General features: G+C 41.5%; 1 protein-coding gene across 1 annotated transcript in view; it reads right to left on the minus strand.

The window, feature by feature from the left end:
* The window catches only part of MAPK1 (mitogen-activated protein kinase 1), a 97,581-nt gene that overhangs the window by 8,240 nt on the left and 67,474 nt on the right, over positions 1–21,867 (minus strand). The window contains exons 5-8 of the mRNA XM_012644130.1: positions 16,319–16,433; positions 15,891–16,022; positions 4,908–5,017; positions 2,394–2,519 (exon numbers count right to left, since the gene is read on the minus strand). Coding sequence (XP_012499584.1) covers positions 2,403–2,519; positions 4,908–5,017; positions 15,891–16,022; positions 16,319–16,433 — 474 coding nt within the window. The 3' untranslated portion in view covers positions 2,394–2,402. The remainder of the gene's footprint in view (positions 1–2,393; positions 2,520–4,907; positions 5,018–15,890; positions 16,023–16,318; positions 16,434–21,867) is intronic.

Genomic DNA, 21,867 nt, shown 5'->3' on the forward strand with positions numbered 1-21,867 from the left:
ACCTCAAACTCCTGGGCTCAAGCGATCCTCCTGCCTCAGCCTCCCGAGTAGCTGGGACTACAGGCATGCGCCGCCATGCCCGCCTAATTTTTTGTACATATCTTTAGTTGTCCAGCTAATTTCTTTCTATTCTTAGTAGAGACGGGATCTGGCTCTTGCTCAGGCTGGTCTTGAACTCCTGAGCTCAAATGATCCGCCCACCTCGGCCCAGTAGCTGGGACTACAGGCACGCACCACCATGCCCGGCTAGTTTTTTCTACATATATTTTTAGCTGTCCAATTAATTTCTTTCCATTTTTTGGTAGAGACGGGGTCTCGCTCTTGCTCAGGCTGGTCTCGAACTCCTGAGCTCAGAACGATCCGCCCGCCTCGGCCTGCCAGAGTGCTAGGGTTATAGGCGTGAGCCACCGCGCCCGGCCCTCCTCCATTCTCTTGGAGTCACTGCTTCTTACCACCACAGCCCTAGTGCAAGGCTGCAGCCCCTCTAGTATGGAAGATCATAGGTTTGTTTTTAGCTGATCTCCTACCCAGTCTCCCCTCATTTCTCCCCTCTGACTTGATGTCAGATTTCTTCGGAAAACATTTTCTACCTCCCAAACTATTAGTGTATCCCTCACCACTTCGCAGCTCTGCTTGGCTTTCAGAGCTCTCTACTCAGAGGCGGTGCTGGCCACGTCTGTTCTCACCTCATGTCTACCCTTCCTCGGTTCTTTGCAGGGGGCTGGGAGCCTGGAAACTGTAACACAGTCCTCTCCAAAGCATTTCCCCAGCAACTGCTTCTGCTCTGGCTCACAATTCTTTGCTCACTGCTCATTTCTATAGTTCTAACACAAGCCCTGTTCTCTCTCCTCTTGCCACACATCTTCTAAGATCAAGATTTGCGTTTTCTTTTTTTGTGCACTTACTTCTTTTCAATCTACCAATTTTGCCACACGGGCCCCCACTCCTTATGACCTAAGCTCATGAAGCCTCTGCAAAGGCCGTGTGAATTCCGAAGAGGCCAGCCTAGCCTACGCTCCTTGACGAGGCTTCACCAGCTTTGCTTGCCCCACTCCCGGTCTGAACCGAGAACAGAGTTTGGGCCCCTTGTAAGCAGCATCAGTTGCAGAACCAGGTCCTGGCTAGGAGCTTCTGAGTGGTGGGCAAAAGGACTCTAAAACATCAGATTTATTTAATTGGTGGCTCTGCTTTCCATGGGAGGGAGTCCTGAAGGGAATCCTTTCCAGAGAGATGCTCATATACTGAGAAACTGCCCAGGACAGGCAGCAAGGAAAGAATAAGAACCAAAAGCCGAACAATCTAGAATACGAACAAGTAGCTCCCAAATAATCACATTCACTACCCTTGAGTAAAGAAAGGAGGGACTTCTAAAGGAGGGAGATTCCTAAAGGAATATAGGTAACCTTTTAAATTATTTTTAATTCTAAATTAAAGAAAATACCTTTCAAAAAGGAGCTGGGAAAAGAATATGATATAACAGACTTATCTTGAGGAACACAATGTTTTAAAGACCAAGGGGAGTGCCCAGAGATCAGGCTGCCACTCTGAGCAGCTGGCTACTCCTCTTAGCAGGAAGCAGCTCCTCTTCTGGGAGAGCAGTGTGCCCTGGCACCCACATTTCCTAGCAAGCACGAGAGTTAAACACCCTGTTCACACACACATACCAGTACTATGAATTCTTCTAAAAAACCAAACTATGAGAAGCTGTGTTTTGGTTGGGACATCTATGCATCTTTCTTTCCTTCTCCTGTGGCTGTCTCCTCTCCTTCCTTTCCTCTGCACAGTCTTCTGTGATTTTCCTCTCATGCTCACCGTCTTCCTAGTCTCACTGTAGCTATTATTCTAAAACCCACTTTAATTTCACATCAACTTCATGTCTTTGTAAACTGCCAAAAATTAAAGAATTCCAAGTACATCTCTTCAACAATGGTGAAAGACAAAAGTCTAATTTCCAGGTTTGAACCATGAAACACTCGTGTAAAAGCTATACAGCTTGCCCTCCAATATTTGTGAATTCAACAAACCATGGATCAAAAATAGTAACAAAAAAAAATTCCACAAAGTTCCAAAAAGCAAAATGTGATTTTGCTGTGTGCAAAGTATTAACACTGAATCCACCTGAATCAAGTAACGTGCAGGCATTGCATTAGGTATTGTCAGTGATCTAGAGATGACTTAAAGTACGCTGGAGGACGTGCACAGGACATGTGCAAACAGTACGCTATTTTATAGAAGGGACTTTGGCATCCATGGGTCCTGGTACCAATCCTTCATGGATACCGAGGGATGACTATATGCAGCTACAGAGGAATGCATTGAATTTTTTTTCTTTTTACTAACATTTCATTTATATTCTCTCTCCCTTGCTAGGGTTAACTGCATGGTTAAAGTACCTGACAAATTTAAGATCTGTATCCTGGCTGGAATCTAGCAGTCTCTTCAAAAATGAGCTCTTTGAGCTTTTCCTTAGGCAAGTCATCCAATTCCATGTCAAACTTGAATGGTGCTTCAGCAATGGGCTTTAAGAAAAAACAAGAAACATTTAATAGTCAAAAGTTGTTATGGCTAAAGAAGTAATTTACAGATTCATATAATGACTATGGCTCAGATTCTGAAATTTATACAAGACTGATGTCTCATAAAAACTGAGAACTCTGATGCATATCTACACTCTTGTGCCCACACTCCTGAAAGCACCCTTCTCATAAGCACGTAAATGGTCTCGGAGCAATTGAATCTGTTTTAAGTGTTCTTCTGAACTCATCACAGATCCTGGGATCATTTTCAAATGTTTTAAGGCACTGAAGGTTGAAATAATAGAAACACGCTGCTGTGGGGGTGGTGGTATGTTTATACAAACAAAACCCAAGACACTAAGATAAATGCATTTGATTATAGAATCTTTATATGAAGAGATATTATGGAGCTATTAAAAATGAAGCTTCAAGGAAGACTAATACCATGGGAAAATGACCATGTTTGTGTTAAATAAAGAAAATGAACCCTGCTTCATTTTTTAAATTTAGATATAGAAATGTAAGATAGGGAAGGAAATACTCCAAATTTTTTTTTTTTTTTTTTGGGAGAAAAAGCCAACTCTTTTGCCCGGGCTAGAGTGAGTGCCGTGGCGTCAGCCTAGCTCACAGCAACCTCAAACTCCTGGGCTCAAGTGATCCTTCTGCCTCAGCCTCCCAAGTAGCTGGGATTACAGGCATGCGCCACTATGTTCGGCTAATTTTTTCTATATAGTTTTAGTTGTCCGATTAATTTCTTTCCATTTTTAGTAGAGACGGGGTCTCGCTCTTGCTCAGGCTGGTTTCGAACTCCTGAGCTCAAACAATCCGTCCGCCTCGGCCTCCCAGAGTGCTAGGATTACAGGCGTGAGCCACCGCACCCGGCCATTCCAAAATTTTAATAATAATAGCTGTAATGATATCGAAAAGTGATCTTTCTTGTATTTTTCTTTTGAGTTTCAATTATATTTTTTACAACACTATGAATAATCAGAAAGTTATTTAAGTAAAATATAAACTGTCTATTTGCATCAAAGAACCCCTATACACACTCAAACATATTAATCAACCAATTAATATTATTTTGATTTTTAAATGTCCACAAACTAATGCAACGTTATAGAACTGAGCCAATGATTGATACCAGCTGTCAATCAGCAGATGCCTAGGCCTCCAGACCGTGTCATCCTACACAAGGCCTTTGGGGGAGGAAGCACAGATACTGAACTCCTCACCAAGCTTTGGGCACGTGAAAGAGAGAAAAGGATTCATGTCCACAGAAGAATAAGCGGCCTGCTTGAAGGGCAGCTCTATGTTTGGGGCCACACTGGGTGTCCACCACCCAGCCTGCTGATCAGGACACGGAGACTTAGGAAATCTCCAGGTCATCAGACCAAGAAGAGCCCCAAACCTGGATTCTGACCTGTTCTGTGTTACTGACTAGGTTACAGGTATTTCTAAAAGTTGTCTCACTTGTTTCTAGGGGGAAGGAGATCGACGTGGCAGGGGAAGCTGATTAATAATAAATAGCTCCTCTTTTTGACTTCTATCCTCTTTCTCTGTATCAGCTTTTAGCTTTGGTAGTTAGTTTTTCCCTTCCTTTTCCATTTTCCCCCTTAATTTAAACATATTCCTTTTACTTCTCTCCCCTTTAAAATTAGGAGTATAAAGGCTTTATTTTCTATGCATATGAACCTCAACTAGAACAACATGAACTTTTTGTTCATATTGCACTTTTCTCTGTTATCCTCCCAAGAATAAAGTTAAAAATGAGCCCAAAGAGCAATCAGAGAACTGCGGTAATGGGCCTGTCCTGGAGAGAACATAACACGCTGTGTCTTTTATTTGCATGCCCAGCCACATCCACTGCTGGCCTCACAGTTTCTCACCATAACAGGCTCTCGTGTCCCCGTCTCCAGGGAGAACGGCACACCAGACACGGAGTCGCCATAGTGGGAACCGTCCAGGCTGGCCTCTCCTCTTCACTTTGTGCGCTGGCCCTGCCAGCAGGCTGCCTGCCTCCTCTCCACCCTCAGGGCCAGCACACTGGTTGAGGTGTCTTTTCCTGCCACAGATCATGAAAATGGTCTCCAGCCTCGGACCCCTACCCTCTCCATTCTCCACACTGGTGCAGCTGTTCCCCTTTATCCACACATTTCCCTAGCCCCCACCTGCTGCAGGTGGCCTGGAAGAAGTCTTCTGAGATAATCAGAAGAGGTCTGGGGGACAGGGTTCCAAGCTGCGCCCCACATCCTCAAGGCAGAGGAGGTGGGAATGTTGGGAGGATCAAGTATGGCAATATGTACCTCTCAGGACAGTCTAAGCAGGACAGGATTGGCCTGATGTGGGCTGATCCACAACCCTGAAGCAGCGGCCAGAAACACAGGCTCTTACCTCGTCACTTGGATCATAATACTGCTCCAGATATGGGTGGGCTAGAGCCTGTTCCACTTCAATCCTCTTGTGAGGGTTGAATGTCAACATTTTGTCCAGTAAGTCCAGAGCTATAAAGAGAAAGGTTTTGCAGTGGTGAGAGCAGAAGGAGTAGTCCCTGAAATACTTTCCATTTCCTGTATAAGTAAACTGATCCACGAAATGGTCATGTTAAACATCACCATGGGGAGAGCGAGTGGCCAGCACCTGGGGTGCCTATTATACCTCCAGGCCTCCTGAGGCTGTGTGGACATAGGTACTGACCACCAGACAATCACAAACACTAACACTCAGACAGGCAGAGTGACCAGCCAAAAGGCAAAAAGTATAAGACCAGGATTCAAACCCAGGTCTGCCTATAAGACCTGGACTTTTCCTAAATCACTACTCTGCTCTGCAGGTATCAAAAGCAAAGGTTTCATGTATGTACTTCTCTCAGATCAACTCCAGAGTCATTTTGTAATGGTATATTTGCCTCTCAACGCACAGAAAAGGCCTCCAAAGTCACAGACGCAAAGTCTTCTCCTTCCAGATCTTGGCTGAGAGTCATGGGTGACCCCCAGCTCCCCAGCCTATTCTGCAGCTTGGAGTCCTTCTGCAAGGCCCAAACGTGAAATTGCTCTCTTGAGCTGGCCAGTAATCAACAGCAGAGCAGTTCTTTCATGTGTAGAATGCAGTAGGAGCAAGCTGGATCAACGGAAATGTGGTGGAGGGGCAATAATGAGCAGCTTACTTGCTGGCCTCTGTGGCTAAGGCCCAGGTACCACTCCAAGCCATGAGGATGGCTGCAGGGCCTGGCTGAAGGATTAAGGGAAATGCGAAATACTTCCTGTATTTAGCAGCAGGAGTAGGTGTCAATGAGAAAGAACACACATGCTAGAGAATACATTATTCTTTTGGTAAAGAAGTAGCAAAAGGGGCTTCTTTTAAAAGTATTTTATTGTCTCCTTTTATTTAATGATGCTCAGAGCAGTGATTTCTATTTTAGTAGCAGGTCCTTTCTTCAACTTACATCTCAAGAAGAGCCTCAAGTTATGGAAATAGGTAAGAAAGAAGCTACCCTATCCTCCCTTAGGCCCCTAGCTCATAGCCCCTGAGGCACCCCTAAAAAATCCAAGGCTCCAAAGAACACATCTAACAACCTATTGCAAGTCTGAAAAAACTACTAGCCAATCAATATAAAGAATACAAATTTTCAGAGAATGCAGTGACACTAAAACGAAGAAAAATGTTGGCCTTTTTTCTTACAATGATTTTTTGTTTTTAAGAGACAGGGTCTCACTCTATTGTCTCAGCTAGAGAGCAGTGGTACCATAACAGCTCACTGCAACCTCAAACTCCTAGGCTCAAGCAATCCTCCTGCCTCAGCCTCCCACACAGCTGAGACTACAGGCACGTGCCACCACGCCTGGCTAATTTTTCTATTTTTTGTAGAGATGGGGTCTTGCTGTGTTGCCCAGGCTGGTCTCAAATTCCTGGCCTCAAGCAATCCTCCAGCCTTGGCCTCCCAAAGTGCTGGGATTACAAGTGTGAGCCACCACGCCTGGCCTACAATGATCATTTCTTATTGGGTTATTTGCAGGTGCCAACATCAACCTCATCCATCTGCAAAGATTTATCATTTAATTACTCACTAAAAAAGTTGCTCAACCCTTGAGAGCAGGCCAGTAAACCTTCTAAAGTGACTGCTTGGGTGTCAGGTGGAGGCGGGAGGCACCCTGCTGCCTGAAGGCACTGACAGGATGTGTGCATGTGTGAATGTGTGCTCCTGCTCACACATGCACTCGCTCAGCTCTGGCCCTACTTTTGATTTCCCTTGTTTCATGACATCTTAGGGGCCAACCCCCAATCTTCAAGACAACAAGAGATAATAAAATGTGGTAAACCACATGTTGGACACAATGACATTCCATATAACAAAGAACTTTTCTCATATCCACATATATTTTTAAAAAGCACAAATAATGAATTTCTACAAATAACACATTTCAAATTTATTTATATTTTTGTCTCTGATCTTTTTTTTTTTTTTTGAGACAGAGTCTCTCTCTGTTGCCTGGGCTACAGAGTGTAGTAGTGTTGTCATAGCACACTGTATCCTCAAACTGAAGCAATCATCCTGTCTCAGTCTCCCGAGTAGCTGGGACTATAGGTGTGAACTATGACGCCTGGCTAATTTTTCTATTTTTAATAGAGATGGGGTCTTGCTCTTGCTGCGGTTGGTCTTGAACTCCTGAGCTCAAGCGATTTCCTATTTTGGGCTCCCAGAGTGCTAGGATTACAGGCGTGAGCCACCGTGCCCAGCCTATAATCTTTTCAATATGCACAAGTGTACTTTAGGAACTTCCTGAATCATGACATTCACTTTAGAACTTTTTGGAGTAGAGAATCTTAGACAGGTTTGGCCTTGACTGCAGCAGAGTCTGGGCAGCAGTCATGACACTGGGTCTATGGGCCCACGAATCAGCAAGGTTTAGGAGGTGGCCCTCTCAATGGTGAGGACAACGCAACATGAACGTCAAGAACTCAGGCACTTCTGGCTCAAACCCTACTCCCACAGAACTCTTGGCAGATATGTTAAGACACATAACCTTTGCTGAATTTTAGCTTCCAGTTGTCTATAACACAGGTAAATAGAACTTACCTTGCTTCCTGCTTCCACCATCCCTCCCCCTGAATAGCTCACGGACATTTTCCCAAGGGCTTTCTTGAGAGGAGATTAAAAGTCATTTGGCCTTTTGCCCAGCTGAACACCTTCTGTGCTAGGAAAAGTCCAGGAGGGCTGGACCAAAGTCAGAGTCTAAACAGCATTATTTCTAAACTGTTGGGGGTATTTCCCCCCATCCAAACTTGTTGGTATTAAGTAGGGAAGCACTTCAACCTAACTGAATGTTTTGCAGCTTAAGCATTTCTAAAACAGATGTTAGTTCCTTTAAGTTAAATTCTACGCTCTTAAACCTCCAGGCAAAAATTTCAAAGGATGATAGCTTTTTTTTGGGAGGGGGAGGGGGGGCTACTTGAAAAATAGCTGGGTTTCCAGCCTCCTTTTATTGCAAATGCTATTTCTGCATTATTTTAGCCACAGAAGGAGAAAAGGGGAGAAATGGGAAGCAGCTGGCGGGTGCTGGTCCCACAGTCAGGGTGCCCAGCCTCCCTCCCCACTGCCACGCAGTGACCCACTGGTAGCACTCAGACGGCTCATGGCTGCCTGCGAGGATGCTTACTCAGACACAGGTTTCATCTCCCCTACAAGACTAATGTCCCTTGAGGCTAGGTTTACACCTGACCACAATCCCTCTTCCCAGTGCCCTGCAGAATGACACACCTTCGCTGTAACCTCAGAGTACACAGCAATCTGACCCCGCCCTTTCCTCTAATCCATCAGCCTTTTCCTTCCTGTCCTGCCCAACTCTGGGGACATCTCACTGGCTTTCCACAGCGCCTCTTCAGGTTGGTCTCACTGGCCCAACAAAACTCTGATCTTGGATTAATGCTGCAACCTGTCACTTCCATCCTAAACTCAAGTTTCTGAGCAGGGCTAGAGGAAAGGACCAAAGGGTGCCACTGTGACAGTGCTTCTTAAACTTTCTGAACTCAGAACCTTTTTATGCTCTTAAAAATTACTGAAGATCAATTTTAAAAAGCAGTTAATTCAGCTCACAGCTCAACTTCACAAGTGCTTTTTCCTGAGAAAACTACTGCATTTAGTATGCAGCAGAAATGCTGTAAGTGTGCTTCCCATTCTGTCACACAGAACATCATAAAGAAATGTATTTTGAGCACTTTTTACTGGTTTGGTTTCAGCTGTAAGGGTGTGGCGGTGCAGAGCTCAAGGATCGCTCTGGTGCCACTGCCCTGCCCTGGACTGGACTGAGGTGCTGGCAGCCTTGCTCACCATGGCTTGTGCACCAAGACAGCAGATGGCAGCACAGAGAAGACTGTAACAAACGCCTCAGTGGTACCACGAACACAGCTTCAACCTCACGGACACCCTGACAGGATTCCGGGAACCTCAGGAGTCTAAGGAGTACACTGCTGAGAACTATTGTGCTACAAAAAACTCAAGATTTTCAGTCACATCAAGGCCCTCAACACCTTCAGGAAAGCCTTGGTCAGCCCCCTCCTCTAGTCTAAGATTCTACCACTCGCACAACTTGAGTCATGACCTTCCTGCCAGCTGACCCTTGTTACTCTCAACAGGTGCTCTGAGGGTGCTACTAAGCAAGCTGAGGCCCCCAGGAGTGATCTTCCCAGCTCTACCCACTACCCAGCCGCACAGACATCCTTAACAATGCTGCCAAAAAGGAGGAGACCCTCTCTCTATTCAAAGTTAATCCTCCCCAAGTTGTGGTCAGACCCATGAACCCTTCCCCATCATGTGGGCCAGTCACTTCTGTCTCTCTTTCTGTTTCAAACTCCCCACTACCACTCACTGTTTCAACTACTCTTGTGTGGTGACCAACAAACCTGTCATTGGAAAACCCACCCACATTTTTCAATTTATATCTTGCTAGGCCTCTGCTGCATGGACACTGTTGTATTTGCCCACTTTCTAAAAATGCCACCTCTGCTTCTGTGGAATCACATGGTACTAGTTCTTTTATCTGTCCCTTCTTTCTATATTATTTAACACCCACTGAATGTGTGAGTTCTCCAGCTTCTTACAATCTCATTCTTTTAACCAGTCAACCTCGCACATGATTTCAAAGGTCATGGGTTAATTAACTCCCAGGGCTATCTTGAGCCTAGGGTGATCAAGCTTCAGGTAAAGAAACGCAACACAGTGTAGGTAATGAAAGCGTTTATAGCCTATGATCCCCTTTACAACCAATACTTGTTTCTACATGGGCAAGAACAAAGTCTGCAAGCTTTTCAAACATTAGGTTATCTAAGAAATGGAGATAAACTTACAGTTTAGTTTAAAAAACAGCATTTTTTAATTAAAAAATAAAAGTGGGAGAGGAAGAACAGAATTCTTCATCTTTCTTCACTGTGAGGGTCATCTGCTGGTTGCCTGCCACTGTCCACTGCCCTCTAATCACATCCAGCTGTGTCTGCCACGGGGCGGCTCTCAGGCTCGCCCATACTCCCTGGCTGTGCTGTGGGAATGGTGACACTGGCTTGGCCACCACAGCTGGTCAGGGATGGCCACGACATCCAAGCTGGGCCGAAAGAGGCAATAAAAGTCAGCTCTGTGACTCGGGCTGAAATAGGTCAGTGTGAACCTGTCGCTGCTGGTGGCCTTTTTGCCACTACGAGAAAAGAGGCTGACAATAAAGACAGCCCAGAGGAAGACGAAGCTGAATGACAAATAAGTCCAGATTATTGTCTAAGTGGCTGTGCCCACAAACCTAAATGCTATTGGACTTTTCAGTTATGAGAGCCAATGAAGTATTGTTCAGGCCTAAGCCAGTGGGCAGTGTGTTCTTGTTATGTGAAACTTAAAAGTCCTCAAATAGCTGACCTGCCAACCGTGGCCCTCTGCTCTGTGTCAGTGACTCAGCCAAGTCCCCTCCCTCAGTGGTAACCACTGCTCATCTTTTGGCATATTTCATGGAATTTTTCTCCGTGTTTTCTTTTACATGGTTGAACTCATACTGTATGTAACAAATGCTGTTTTATTTTCCCCTCAGTAAATATTGCTTGTTAGTATTTTCCTACACTATCAAAACTTTGTAAAAGTCACTTTTAGCGGCTTTAAAATATTCCTTTAGGCCGGGCGCGGTGGCTCACGCCTATAATCCTAGCACTCTGGGAGGCGAGGCGGGTGGATCATTTGAGCTCAGGAGATCGAGACCAGCCTGAGCAAGAGCGAGACCCCATCTCTACTAAAAATAGAAAGAAATTAGCTGGACAACTAAAAATATATATAGAAAAAATTAGCCGGGCATGGTGGTGCATGCCTGTAGTTCCAGCTACTTGGGAGGCTGGGGCAGGAGGACTGCTTGAGCCCAGGAGTTTGAGGTTGCTGTGAGCTAGGCTTGACGCCATGGCACTCTGGCCCGGGCAACAGAGTGAGACTCTGTCTCAAAAAAAAAAAAAAAAAAAAATTCCTTTAAGTAGATGTATCACAGTTTACTCAACCATTTGATCAACAATTGGCATTTAGATTGTTTCTAATGCCTAACAGATGTCTTAAATTTAATACAGCCCAAACCAAATTCTAAATTGCTACAGCCCAAACTGCTCCTCCTAGAGTTTCCCTCATCTCAGTATTTCCTGTGAATTGCGTGTTCCTGTCCTTTGTTCATTTATTTATACAATTGCTGTCTTGGATTTTTCCCTGCTCTTTATATGCTAATAATATTAATGATGAATCTAACATTAATAACTAATAATTCACTTAACCCTCTTAACTACCCTATGAGGTGGGAACTACAATTTGTACCAATTGTGAGTTAGGAATCATGAAAAAGAGAGGTTAAAGAACTTGTCCAAAATCAAAGACTCCCTAGTTTGAACTAGAAGCAGAGGGGCTCTGTGCTGTGCTGCCTTCTGTGTAGCAGCCAGGATAGGGATCCTTTAAATGCTATTCCATTTAGAACATTTTGGACCTATTGTCCACACCTGATCTGTTGAATCTTTTTTAAGTTTTAAACTTTTATGTGATTTACTCTATTTCTTTCATGTTTGTTTTCTTCATTTGTTTGTTTTTAGAACTTAGGAAGACAGTCCTTCTCCAAACAGAGATCAGAAAAATACTGACTATTCTAATTATTGGTAGTTTTTAATTGTACAATTTTTTTTTTTAAAAAGTATTTAATCATTGATTCTTTAGGAATTCATTTTGATGTGTGAATAATGGTTTAAATTGATTTTCTTCCAAACAGCTATTCAACTAGCCCAGTACCATCTGCTGAATAATAATCATTTCTTCCCCCTCACTACAGTCATTTTGGAGAGACTCTAAGAACTCCTTTGAAGAAAAATCTACAATACTACTGGTTCATGGGATTCAGCAATCAAAAATTTCCAACAAATGTGAAAAAATGTTCAATCTCACTCTTAACTAAAGAAAAACAAATTAAATGCCACTTTCCTCCATTTGGTTGGCAGACCTCAAAGTTCAATACCCAGAATTGCTGGAGAAAGACATGAGACAGAATTGCCAAACTGCCCTCCAGAGAGATTCAACCAATTTACACTCTGCCAGCTGTCTCTGAGAACACCCGCTTCCCCAAAGCCTTGACCACACTGTGGGTTAACAAAACTTTTTGATGTCTGCTACTGTGATGAGTGGGGGTAAAAAAACAAAAATTAATTACTGATCTTTCAATGTTCATATCTTGTATAATGAGTAAAATGATCGAGCACCCTTTTCCTATATTTAAGAGACACTCCCATTTCCTTTTCTATGAATTCTCATTAATTAGACTTAAAAGCTCCAGTGTTTCAGCTAGAAGGTTATCTTTTTTTTTTTTTTTTTTTTGAGACAGAGTCTCACTCTGTTGCCTGGCCTAAAGTGCTGTGGTGTCAGCCTAGCTCACAGCAACCGCAAACTCCTGGGCTCAGTGGTCCTCTTGCCTCAGCCTGCTGGGTAGCCGGGACTACAGGCACGCACCACCATGCCCAGCTAATTTTTTCTGTTTTTAGCTGTCCAGCTAATTTCTTTCTATTTTTAGTAGAGACAGGGTCTCGCTCTTGCTCAGGCTGGTCTAGAACTCCTGAGCTCAAGCGATCCTCCTGCCTCGGCCTCCCAGAGTGCTAGGATTACAGGCATGAGCCACCACACCCAGCCGCTTTAGATATTTTGATGGCATAGAACAGAAACTCAAACCTATTTATTAAATGAATGAATTTATGTATATTAAAAAACTAGAAAAACTTAGTGATATGTTAAATATGGCACAAATTTTTTGCAGCTCCTCCCATCAATGAAAGGATTTATTTTCTCATCACTTCAATCTGGGCTGACTGTGATTTGCTTTGACTCAGAGACTATGGCAGAAGTGCTGTTGTTCTAAGATCTCAAGAGACCTTGCAGCTTCTGCTCTGGATCCTTTGGAATCTTCCCAGCATCATGAGAAGAAGCCCACTCTAGCCTACTGTAGGAAGAAAGACAATTCCGAGGAGGAGAACCAACTGCAAGATGTGGTGAGGCCACCTTAAACTATCCTACTTCAGGAAAGCCAGCAGATGACTAGTGCATGGCTGATCCTAAGTGAACTCAGGAGACCCACCCAGCTGCACCAGCCTAACAGACTCATGAACAAATGCATGGTTGCTATTTCAAGCCCCTGAGTTTTGGGGTGTTTGTTTACAGCAATAACTGATGTGAACTTCAATGTCCAACATGAGACTGGTTAAAGATGCTTATAGATCATCCCTACAAGGGAATGCTATGGAAAGATCTCTAAGACATATAAATGAAAAAGTTTCAGTCTTGAGGTCACAGATTCTAGACTTACAAATGCTAGTAGTATGGACAGTCATGTAATCCCATGATGTAGGTACTATTACTAATCCTATTTTATAAATAAGAAAAGTGAAGCCCAGAGAAGTTAAGTAGTTTGTCTCAAGGTCAAACAGCTAGTAAGTGGCAGGCTGTGGATTGAACCCAGGAGGTGTGGCTGCAAAGCCTGTGCTCCTAACACATGTTGCTCTGCTGCTCACTCCAGCACCAACTCTCATGTCTTCAGTTTCTTTACTGTATTTAGAGCCTTTCCCCAATTCTTTATTATATCATTCACTACCTCCACCTTAAAATTAATTTCCTGGATTTTGGTGGTGTTACTATCTGAATGAACGAACCTCTAAGTTCATGACCTTCATCTAAGGAAAATAAGCTCAAAAAAAGGCTGAAAAATAATTTGATATAAATCATGCCTACCTATGGAAAAGAGTGAGGAAACAAACAGAGGAGAAAAGTCTGGGAATAGGCCTATTTATCATAAAATCTTAAAGAGGCAGTTTTGTTATATATGCACCTCTTTAAAAATGAAACTCAGGAAATAAAATTTATGTAACATGCTTAAGAGATACAGTACACACGCCAATTTAATCAGTAACAGGTGCCACTCGTGAAGTTCTAACTAAAAAATCCTACAGTCAATAAATTATATTATTACATAATTACGATGACATAGGTACAAGCCTGCCTACGTTGGTATAAAAAAAGTTAAAAATTATTTTGGGATTCTGGCAATGAGGAACATTTCTTATTCTCTTACCTATTCTTTCTACACTTCTAAACTGTCTACAATGATGATAAACTACCTTTATATCAAAGGTTAAAAAGAAAGTTTTTCCTATATCCAAAAAACTTCAATTCTAAATAACCAAGTGTTTCTGAACTTTGACTCAGGTCAACATACAAAGAAATTCAACATCTAAGTAGACAGTTAAAGTTATATATATGTATACACATATTACTACATACATATACACACATACACACACATATAGAGAATATATAGCAAAAATTAGAAAAAGCTATATTTCCAACAGAAGATTAGATAAAAATACTACAAAATCATTAAAGATAAGCCGTATCTACGTAATGACACGGAAAAACATTCAAAACACAATTCTATTAATAGTGACATTTAAAGAATCATTATAAAGAATTTCACCTTCTCAAATATTCCTATAATTTTTGAATATTTACCAGAAAATGTTAACTTTTAAAATGATTATTTTTAAAAGTTAATTTTGGGAAAAACGTGCATAATGTATGTATTCTGAGAAAGACATTAAAGTGAGTGCCCTATTCAGAGTCCCTGTTTCACTCTTTAGGACCCCTGTGTTTGTAATGGGCCCACCTAGGTAATCAGGATTATCTCCCTATTTCAAAAGTCATCTGATGAACAACTGACCTTAACTGCATCTGCAACTGTAACTCTCCTTTGACAGGTAACTGAATTTATTCACAAATTCTAGGGATTAGGATGTGGCATTGGAGAGAGTCATCATTCTGCCTACTAAAGTTTTATAAAAGTATAAAGTTTTAAAAAATAGCTACCTAATATAATTAAAAGATACATGTTAAATGGGAATAAAGGATAATACAATTATTAAACAAAGTTATCCTAAAAAACATAACAAAGGATAAAAATCTAACATACTACTTTTTCTTTTTATGGGTTGTTATATCTAAGAAATCTCTGCCTAACCTAGCTAAGGTTATGAAGATTCTGTCCTATGCTTTCTTCTTGAAGTTTAATAGTTTTAGGACTTTTATTTAGGTCTATGCTCCATTTGTAGGTTTTTTTTTTCATACTGGTGTCTGATTATCCCAGCACCATTTATTGAAGACACTTACATAAGCAGCAATGTGGATTTTCACAAATCTCAAATGCATTATGCTGAGTGGAAGAATCCAGACATAAAATGGATATATACTCCACTATTTCATTAGTATAACATTCTGGAAAAGGCAAAACTATAGGGATAGAAATCAGATCAGTAATTGCCAGAGACCTGGGGAGGCAGCTAACTACAAGACGGGCACGAGGCAACTTTTGGGGACGATGGAGATATTCCATCCCTCAATTACAGTGGTGGTTACATGACAGTACACCTTTGTTAAAACTCAGAGACCTGCACAACTAAAAGGGGTGAATTTTAATTTTATATAAATTATCTTCAATAAACTTGACTTTAAAAATTATCAAATGACAAGATAAAAAGGTATAATTCATTTTGCAGGTGCCTAGACCTTCTGAACCCTAAAAATGTGAACATAATTCAAGTTAAAAATAGCAAAGAACCTGAAAGATAGAAAACTAGATAGTCATCACTCTAGATAGTCAGCCTCTCTTACTCTCCTGCCACTGCCCCCAAATAAAAAGGGAAGAGGGAAATAAAGAATGAGTACCAAATAAGGCATTATCCAATGCCACTGGCTGACTTTGCAGGCAAGTGACCTAACAATTTAACCAATTAAACAAATAAACAAATATAAAGCTAAGCCTGAGAAAAACTAATCAATGAAATAATATTTACCTTTGGAGTCAGCATTTGGGAACAGCCTGTTCCATGGCACCTTATTTTTGTGTGGAAGAGAAAGCAAATAGTTTCTAGCTTTTAAATTTATTATACAATTCAGGTCTTCCTGTGATGGGGATCCAAGAATACCTATCAGATAAAGTAATTAGCTGTTAATTATCAAGACCAAGGCAATCATCAGCAGTGGGACAGAATGAACCCTGGTAATTAACGTCTTCTCACCACCTCCCAAAGCTTATCTTTCTTTACAAGTTTTCACAAAAAGGTCCTTAACATTTTAAATTGGGGACGGTTAAAACTCATGCCTACCATAGATAGGTTAAAGAGTTATTAGAATTCTTCTTAATTTAACAAAGTGACTTTGATGTAAACCACAGGTGGGCAAACTGAGCAAACCTAGCCCCTGCAGTGTTGGAGAACCTTACCCAGAATGTGGTTCAGCTGGTCGAGATAATGCTTCCCTGGAAAGATGGGCCTGTTGGAGAGCATTTCTGCCAGAATGCAGCCTACAGACCAAATATCGATGGACTTGGTATAGCCCTGCAGGAGAGAGGGAAAAAAGGCCAAGAATGATATCTGGTGTTCCACGACACAATGAGCTCTTCCTATATGACAGGTGCATGGCTGACAGGTGTTTGAGCTTCTCCTTTTGAGTCTATGATTCAGAAATATAAGTAGACAGCACAGAAAAACAAAAAATAATTTGGCTTTCTTATGAGAGGTGGAACAACAAAGATTACTTAATTTCCTCTCTTCAAAGTTGATTAATTTATTAAATTAGAATTTCTGAAGTATATGTCAGTCTTTTTTTTTTCCAAACAATTTAAGAGAAAGATTTAGAATTCTTATAAATTGGAGCTGGGAAAAGGAAAAAGTAATAACACTCACTGTTTTTAGCACATTTGTAGCCCATTTGCTCATTACTGAAAACCTGAAAATCAACTCAAAAGGAGGACTTCCAGAAAATCTTTTTTTTTGCCCCTTAAAGATAGGATCTTGCTGTTGTCCAGGCTGGAGTGCCGTGGCATCATCATAGCTTAATGCAACCACAAACTCCTGGACTCAAGCAATCTTCCTGCCTCAGCCTCCCAAGTAGCTGGGACTACAGGTGTGTGCCACTATGCCTGGCTAATTTTTTAAAAAAAATTTTGTAGAGACAAGGTCTTATTATGTTGCCTAGGCTGGTCTCGAACTCCTGGGCTCAAGTAACCCTTCTGCTTTCAGCATGCCAGCACGCTGGGATTACAGGTGTGAGCCACTGTACCCTGCCTCAGAATATTTTTACATATTTTGCAAATCATTTTTTAAAAAGTCAGGTTGGGGCTGGGCGCGGTGGCTCATGCCTGTAATCCTAGCACTCTGGGAGGCCGAGGCGGGTGGATTGTTTGAGCTCAGGAGTTTGAAACCAGCCTGAGCAAGAGCGAGACCCCGTCTCTACTAAAAATAGAAAGAAATTAATCGGACAACTAAAAATATATAGAAAAAATTAGCCGGGCATGGTGGCGCATGCCTGTAGTCCTAGCTACTCGGGAGGCTGAGGCAGAAGGATTGCTTGAGCCCAGGAGTTTGAGGTTGCTGTGAGCTAGGCTGACGCCATGGCACTCACTTTAGCCCGGGCAAAAGAGTGAGACTCTGTCTCAAAAAAAAAAAAAAAAAAAAAGTCAGGTTGGAAAACCTTGATCTCTGGGGGAGAAAAAGTGTGTGCTGGGTCCATCATATTTTACCAATCCCTGTTTTCAACATTCTCATCTTTTTCTATTCATTTTTTAGGTACACATTTTCTTTTAAAGGAATCCCGTTAAGAAAGTCATGGAAGGATTCTGTCTAAATCATAACAGGGCAAAAAAGATGTTTCTCCAAGGAATATAAGTTGAATTTTTTTAGCAGTCTATTATAAGATGGAAATAAGTTGAATTCTATGGAAAATGTCAGGTATAGTGATAAATGGAAGAAATGTGGAAATTTTGAGAAAAAGAAATTTTGAGTCAAATATTAAAATTTAGGGAAATAGTGAATCATTTTGGAAAATCCAACAAAGAATCAGCAATCGGATCTACAGCTATGATAGAATGGGGTTGAATTTTGGAATATTTCTTTGTAAAACTCCTGTAAATCTAAATAATTTTTCCTTTGAGCGAAAGCTAAATAAAGGGAAATACTGACATCACACAAAAAATAAGTAACTAAAACATACCCAGGGCTCCCGGGAGAAAAGGGTGTTCCAGGACTGGGATAGGGAAAGTACAAGATAAGCCTGAAGCATCTAGTGTCAGAAAGCAAGGAAATGCGCAGGGCTGTGGGTAGCTCCCATCTGCCAAATCTGGGACAATCTGAGCATCAATGTACATAATGGTGGAATGGATTAGAAACTACTGAATAAATAAATGGAGAGAACTAAAATACAGAAGGAATGATACAGTTATAAAATCATCAATGGATGGCAAGACTAGTGGGTGAAATGTGGTGAAGAAGACAACTTACAGAGTCTTAAACTACTTCCCCACAAACTGTTATTAATTACAAAAGGGGAAAGGGTAACCTTACAGTGGACACTTGGAGGATACCATCTTAACCAAAAGATCGACATGAACACCAACAATACTGGCACAAACCAAATATGTCTTGTGATATAATGCACTGAGAAGAACAAATCATTGCTTCATGGTATTCATGCCAAAAATGCATGATACAAAATTGAGGGCATTCTACAAGAAAGCTGAACTGCATTCTTCAAAAATGTCAAGGTGAAAAAAAGGCTGAGGAACTATTCCAGATCCTAAAGAAACAAGACAGTGCGATGTATGAGCCTAAACTGGGGTGGGGTGGGGTATTATAAAGGTTATTATTGGAACGATACCAAAATTTGAATATAAACTATGCATTAGATATCAGTGCTAAATTTCCTGTTTCTGATAACAGTACTGTGGTCTTATCAAGGAATACCCTCGTTCTAAGGCAAGGATTTTTAACCTCGGCACTACTGACATTTTGGGCTAAGTAAGTTTCTGTGGTGGGGGCTGTTCTATGCATTGTAGGATGTTTAGCAGCATCTTTGGGCTCTACCCACTTGATGCCAGTAGCAACTCTCCCCTCATTGTGAAAACCAAAAATGTCTCCAAACATTGCCAAATGTCCCTGGGGAACATTAGAACCACTGTTCTAAGGAAACACACACTAAATGTTCAGTAATAAAGGGGTATATTTACAACTTACTCTCAATGACTCAAACACACGGACACAGAATGATAAAACAAATGGGGCAAAGGATAAAATTGGTGAGTGTGAATCTGGGGAAAAGGGTATATAGGGGTTGTATCCAGTGGTTCTCCAAGGGGAGTCCAGAAACCCCTGTGGGTTCCCTCTAGGGCAGTGGTCCCCAACCTTTTTGGCACCAGGGACCGGTTTCACAGAAGACAATTTTTCCTCGGAGGTGGAGCTCAGGCGATGATGCCAATTTTTCCTCGGAGGTGGAGCTCAGGCGATGATGCCAGTGACGGGAAGTGGCTGCGAATACAGATGAAGCTCCCTTGCCAGAGGCTCATCTCCTGCTGTGCACCCCCCCACCCTGGTCTTCAATGTCATGGAAGACAATTTTTCCACAGGATGGGGTGGGGGTTGCTCTGAGGCCCAGTCCCTAACAGGCCGAGGACCTGTACTGGTCTGCAGCCCAGAGTTGGGGACCACAGCTCTAGGGGATCCAAGAGGTCTACACTACTTTTATTACACTACTAAAATGTTTTTTATCTTTTTCACTTATTTGCTCACAAGTATACAAGAAATTTCCCAGAGGCTACATGAGAAATGATGATACTGTACATGAAATGTGACATCTGGAATATCTGCATAACGCAGGGAACCATATTTTCCAAAAGCTTGCTGTTACAAAATCACACATGGGTATGAGTGGGAGGTAGACCAATGGATTTTATAGAATAGCACAAAAAGTTCACTGATAAGGTTTCAGATTTCACATCACAATTAACCTTTAAGAAACTACCACTTGTTGAATTTTGGTATAGTATCAAAGAATAGCCACAAATAGCCGAAAGACTATTAAAATTTTCCTTTTTTCCAACTACGTGTCTCTGTAAAAATTTTTCTTCAGTAACTTAAACCCAAACAACATACTGACAGACTGAATGCAGGATCAAATGCACATCCAGCTGTCTTCTATCAAGCCAGACATCAAGGAGATTTGTAAAAATGAAAACACTGCTCTTCTCACACAAATATTCTTGTTGTGGGTTTATTATTTAAAAATGAATCAACACATTTTTAAAGTTTCAGTTTTAATTTCCATATTGTAAATAATAGATATAACCTACATAAATAAAACCTGTGTGTGGGTCTTTGATAATTTTTAAGAGATTTAAAGGGATCTTGAGGCCTGAAGGTTTGAGAATGGCTACATTATACTTTTCTGAAAGTTAAATTCTACCAAAATAAAATGTCACAATATGTACACAGAGTGCTCTAGCTTGCCAAAACCGGGACAGTATGAGTTAAAAAAGAAAAAGAAGATAATGGACAGCACATTAAAAAAAACCCCACGAGTCCATAATAGTGTTTTAAAAACAAAGGTGAGAGACAGAGGAAGAGAAAGGGAAAAAAGGAAAAATTCTTCATAGAAGAATGCCAGCTAAAAAATGTAAAAGGATAAATAAATTTAGAAAATTAACATTTTATAACCCCAATATGGTAACTGATAGAAGGAAGGGGCATCGAAGGGTGCTGAACCACTGGGAGCAGATGCAGGGACAGAGGAGAGTCACATATGCAGTCTCCAGGAATCTATAATGCCCATGCGGGAAACGAGTGACCTACACCTGATCAGGGAGAACCAGTCCGAAGAATCCAGGATGTGAACCATTCTATGAAACTGATCTGTACTGATCTGCAAAGTATGTCTTGAAGAAGGGTGGGAAACTGCTCTAGACCAATAATGATGTGTGAAACTTCACTAGATCACGCACTGAAAACAAAACAAAGAGCTATAAAGACAGGAGAAGAAAGAGGAGAGGAGAGATGAAGAGGAAGAGAGGGAGGGAGGAATAAAGAATATGGCAAGATGTTAACAGCTGATGAACCAAGTTTAGGGGTCTAGGGGTGTTCACTGTACTTAGAAGAAAATCAACACAGCATTTTCTTCTTTGAAACAGCTGTTACACCAAATCTTTCTTTATAATGGAATTTATTTTAATGGGATTTTACTTTTATAACTCAACTGAACAAATGTAGGATATCAAGAATAACTAACTGAACACTTTGAATAAATTCCCTTTCTTTACAAAAGCAATCTAATACCTCTCCCGTATTCATAAACATGGAGGGAAAGATGAAGCCTATGAGCTCGTTAGATCCATCCCTTTCACTCCCGTTAAGCCTCTCAGGACTATTCTAGTGCCTGGGCTCCAGTGCAAGAGCCACTGTCTATTTTTACTGCTTTCCTTCATGTGTCTTTACTGCTGTAAAGCAGACGGCCTCGTGTTTAACAATCACATAGTCTTGAGATACTAGATATAGGTAGTATGTCAGGCCCACTTAATTACCCAATTTTCACACCTTATTCATATACTACTTGCAAATGGCATAGTAAAAATACTGAATCTCAGTCTCCTTAATAGCTCTCAATTTTTGCCTCCTGGCTTACAAACCTAATAAAGATGTCATGCTTTATTTTTTCTTGCTTTTATAAATATATTCAACCACTTCTTACAACCAAGACATACACAGACCCTGCTAGCAGAGTGTGGATGTGACCTGGATGCACTCTCCACAGGCACCTGGAGACACAGAGGAAGGCCCTTCACTGGGAGGCGGGATGACCATATAATTTCAAAAGAATCCAAAGCAGTTTCTATTCTTTCCACACCTATGTCTTCTTCAAGTACAACATTATGCTATAATTCTGCCAAAGAGACCTTCTTCATTATCGGATAAATCTGACCTTTACAGAACAACCCTGGCCCGTGTT

Source organism: Propithecus coquereli, unplaced genomic scaffold (assembly GCF_000956105.1).
Source record: "Propithecus coquereli isolate 6110/MARCELLA unplaced genomic scaffold, Pcoq_1.0 Scaffold206, whole genome shotgun sequence".
In the NCBI taxonomy this organism is placed as follows: Eukaryota; Metazoa; Chordata; class Mammalia; order Primates; family Indriidae; genus Propithecus; species Propithecus coquereli.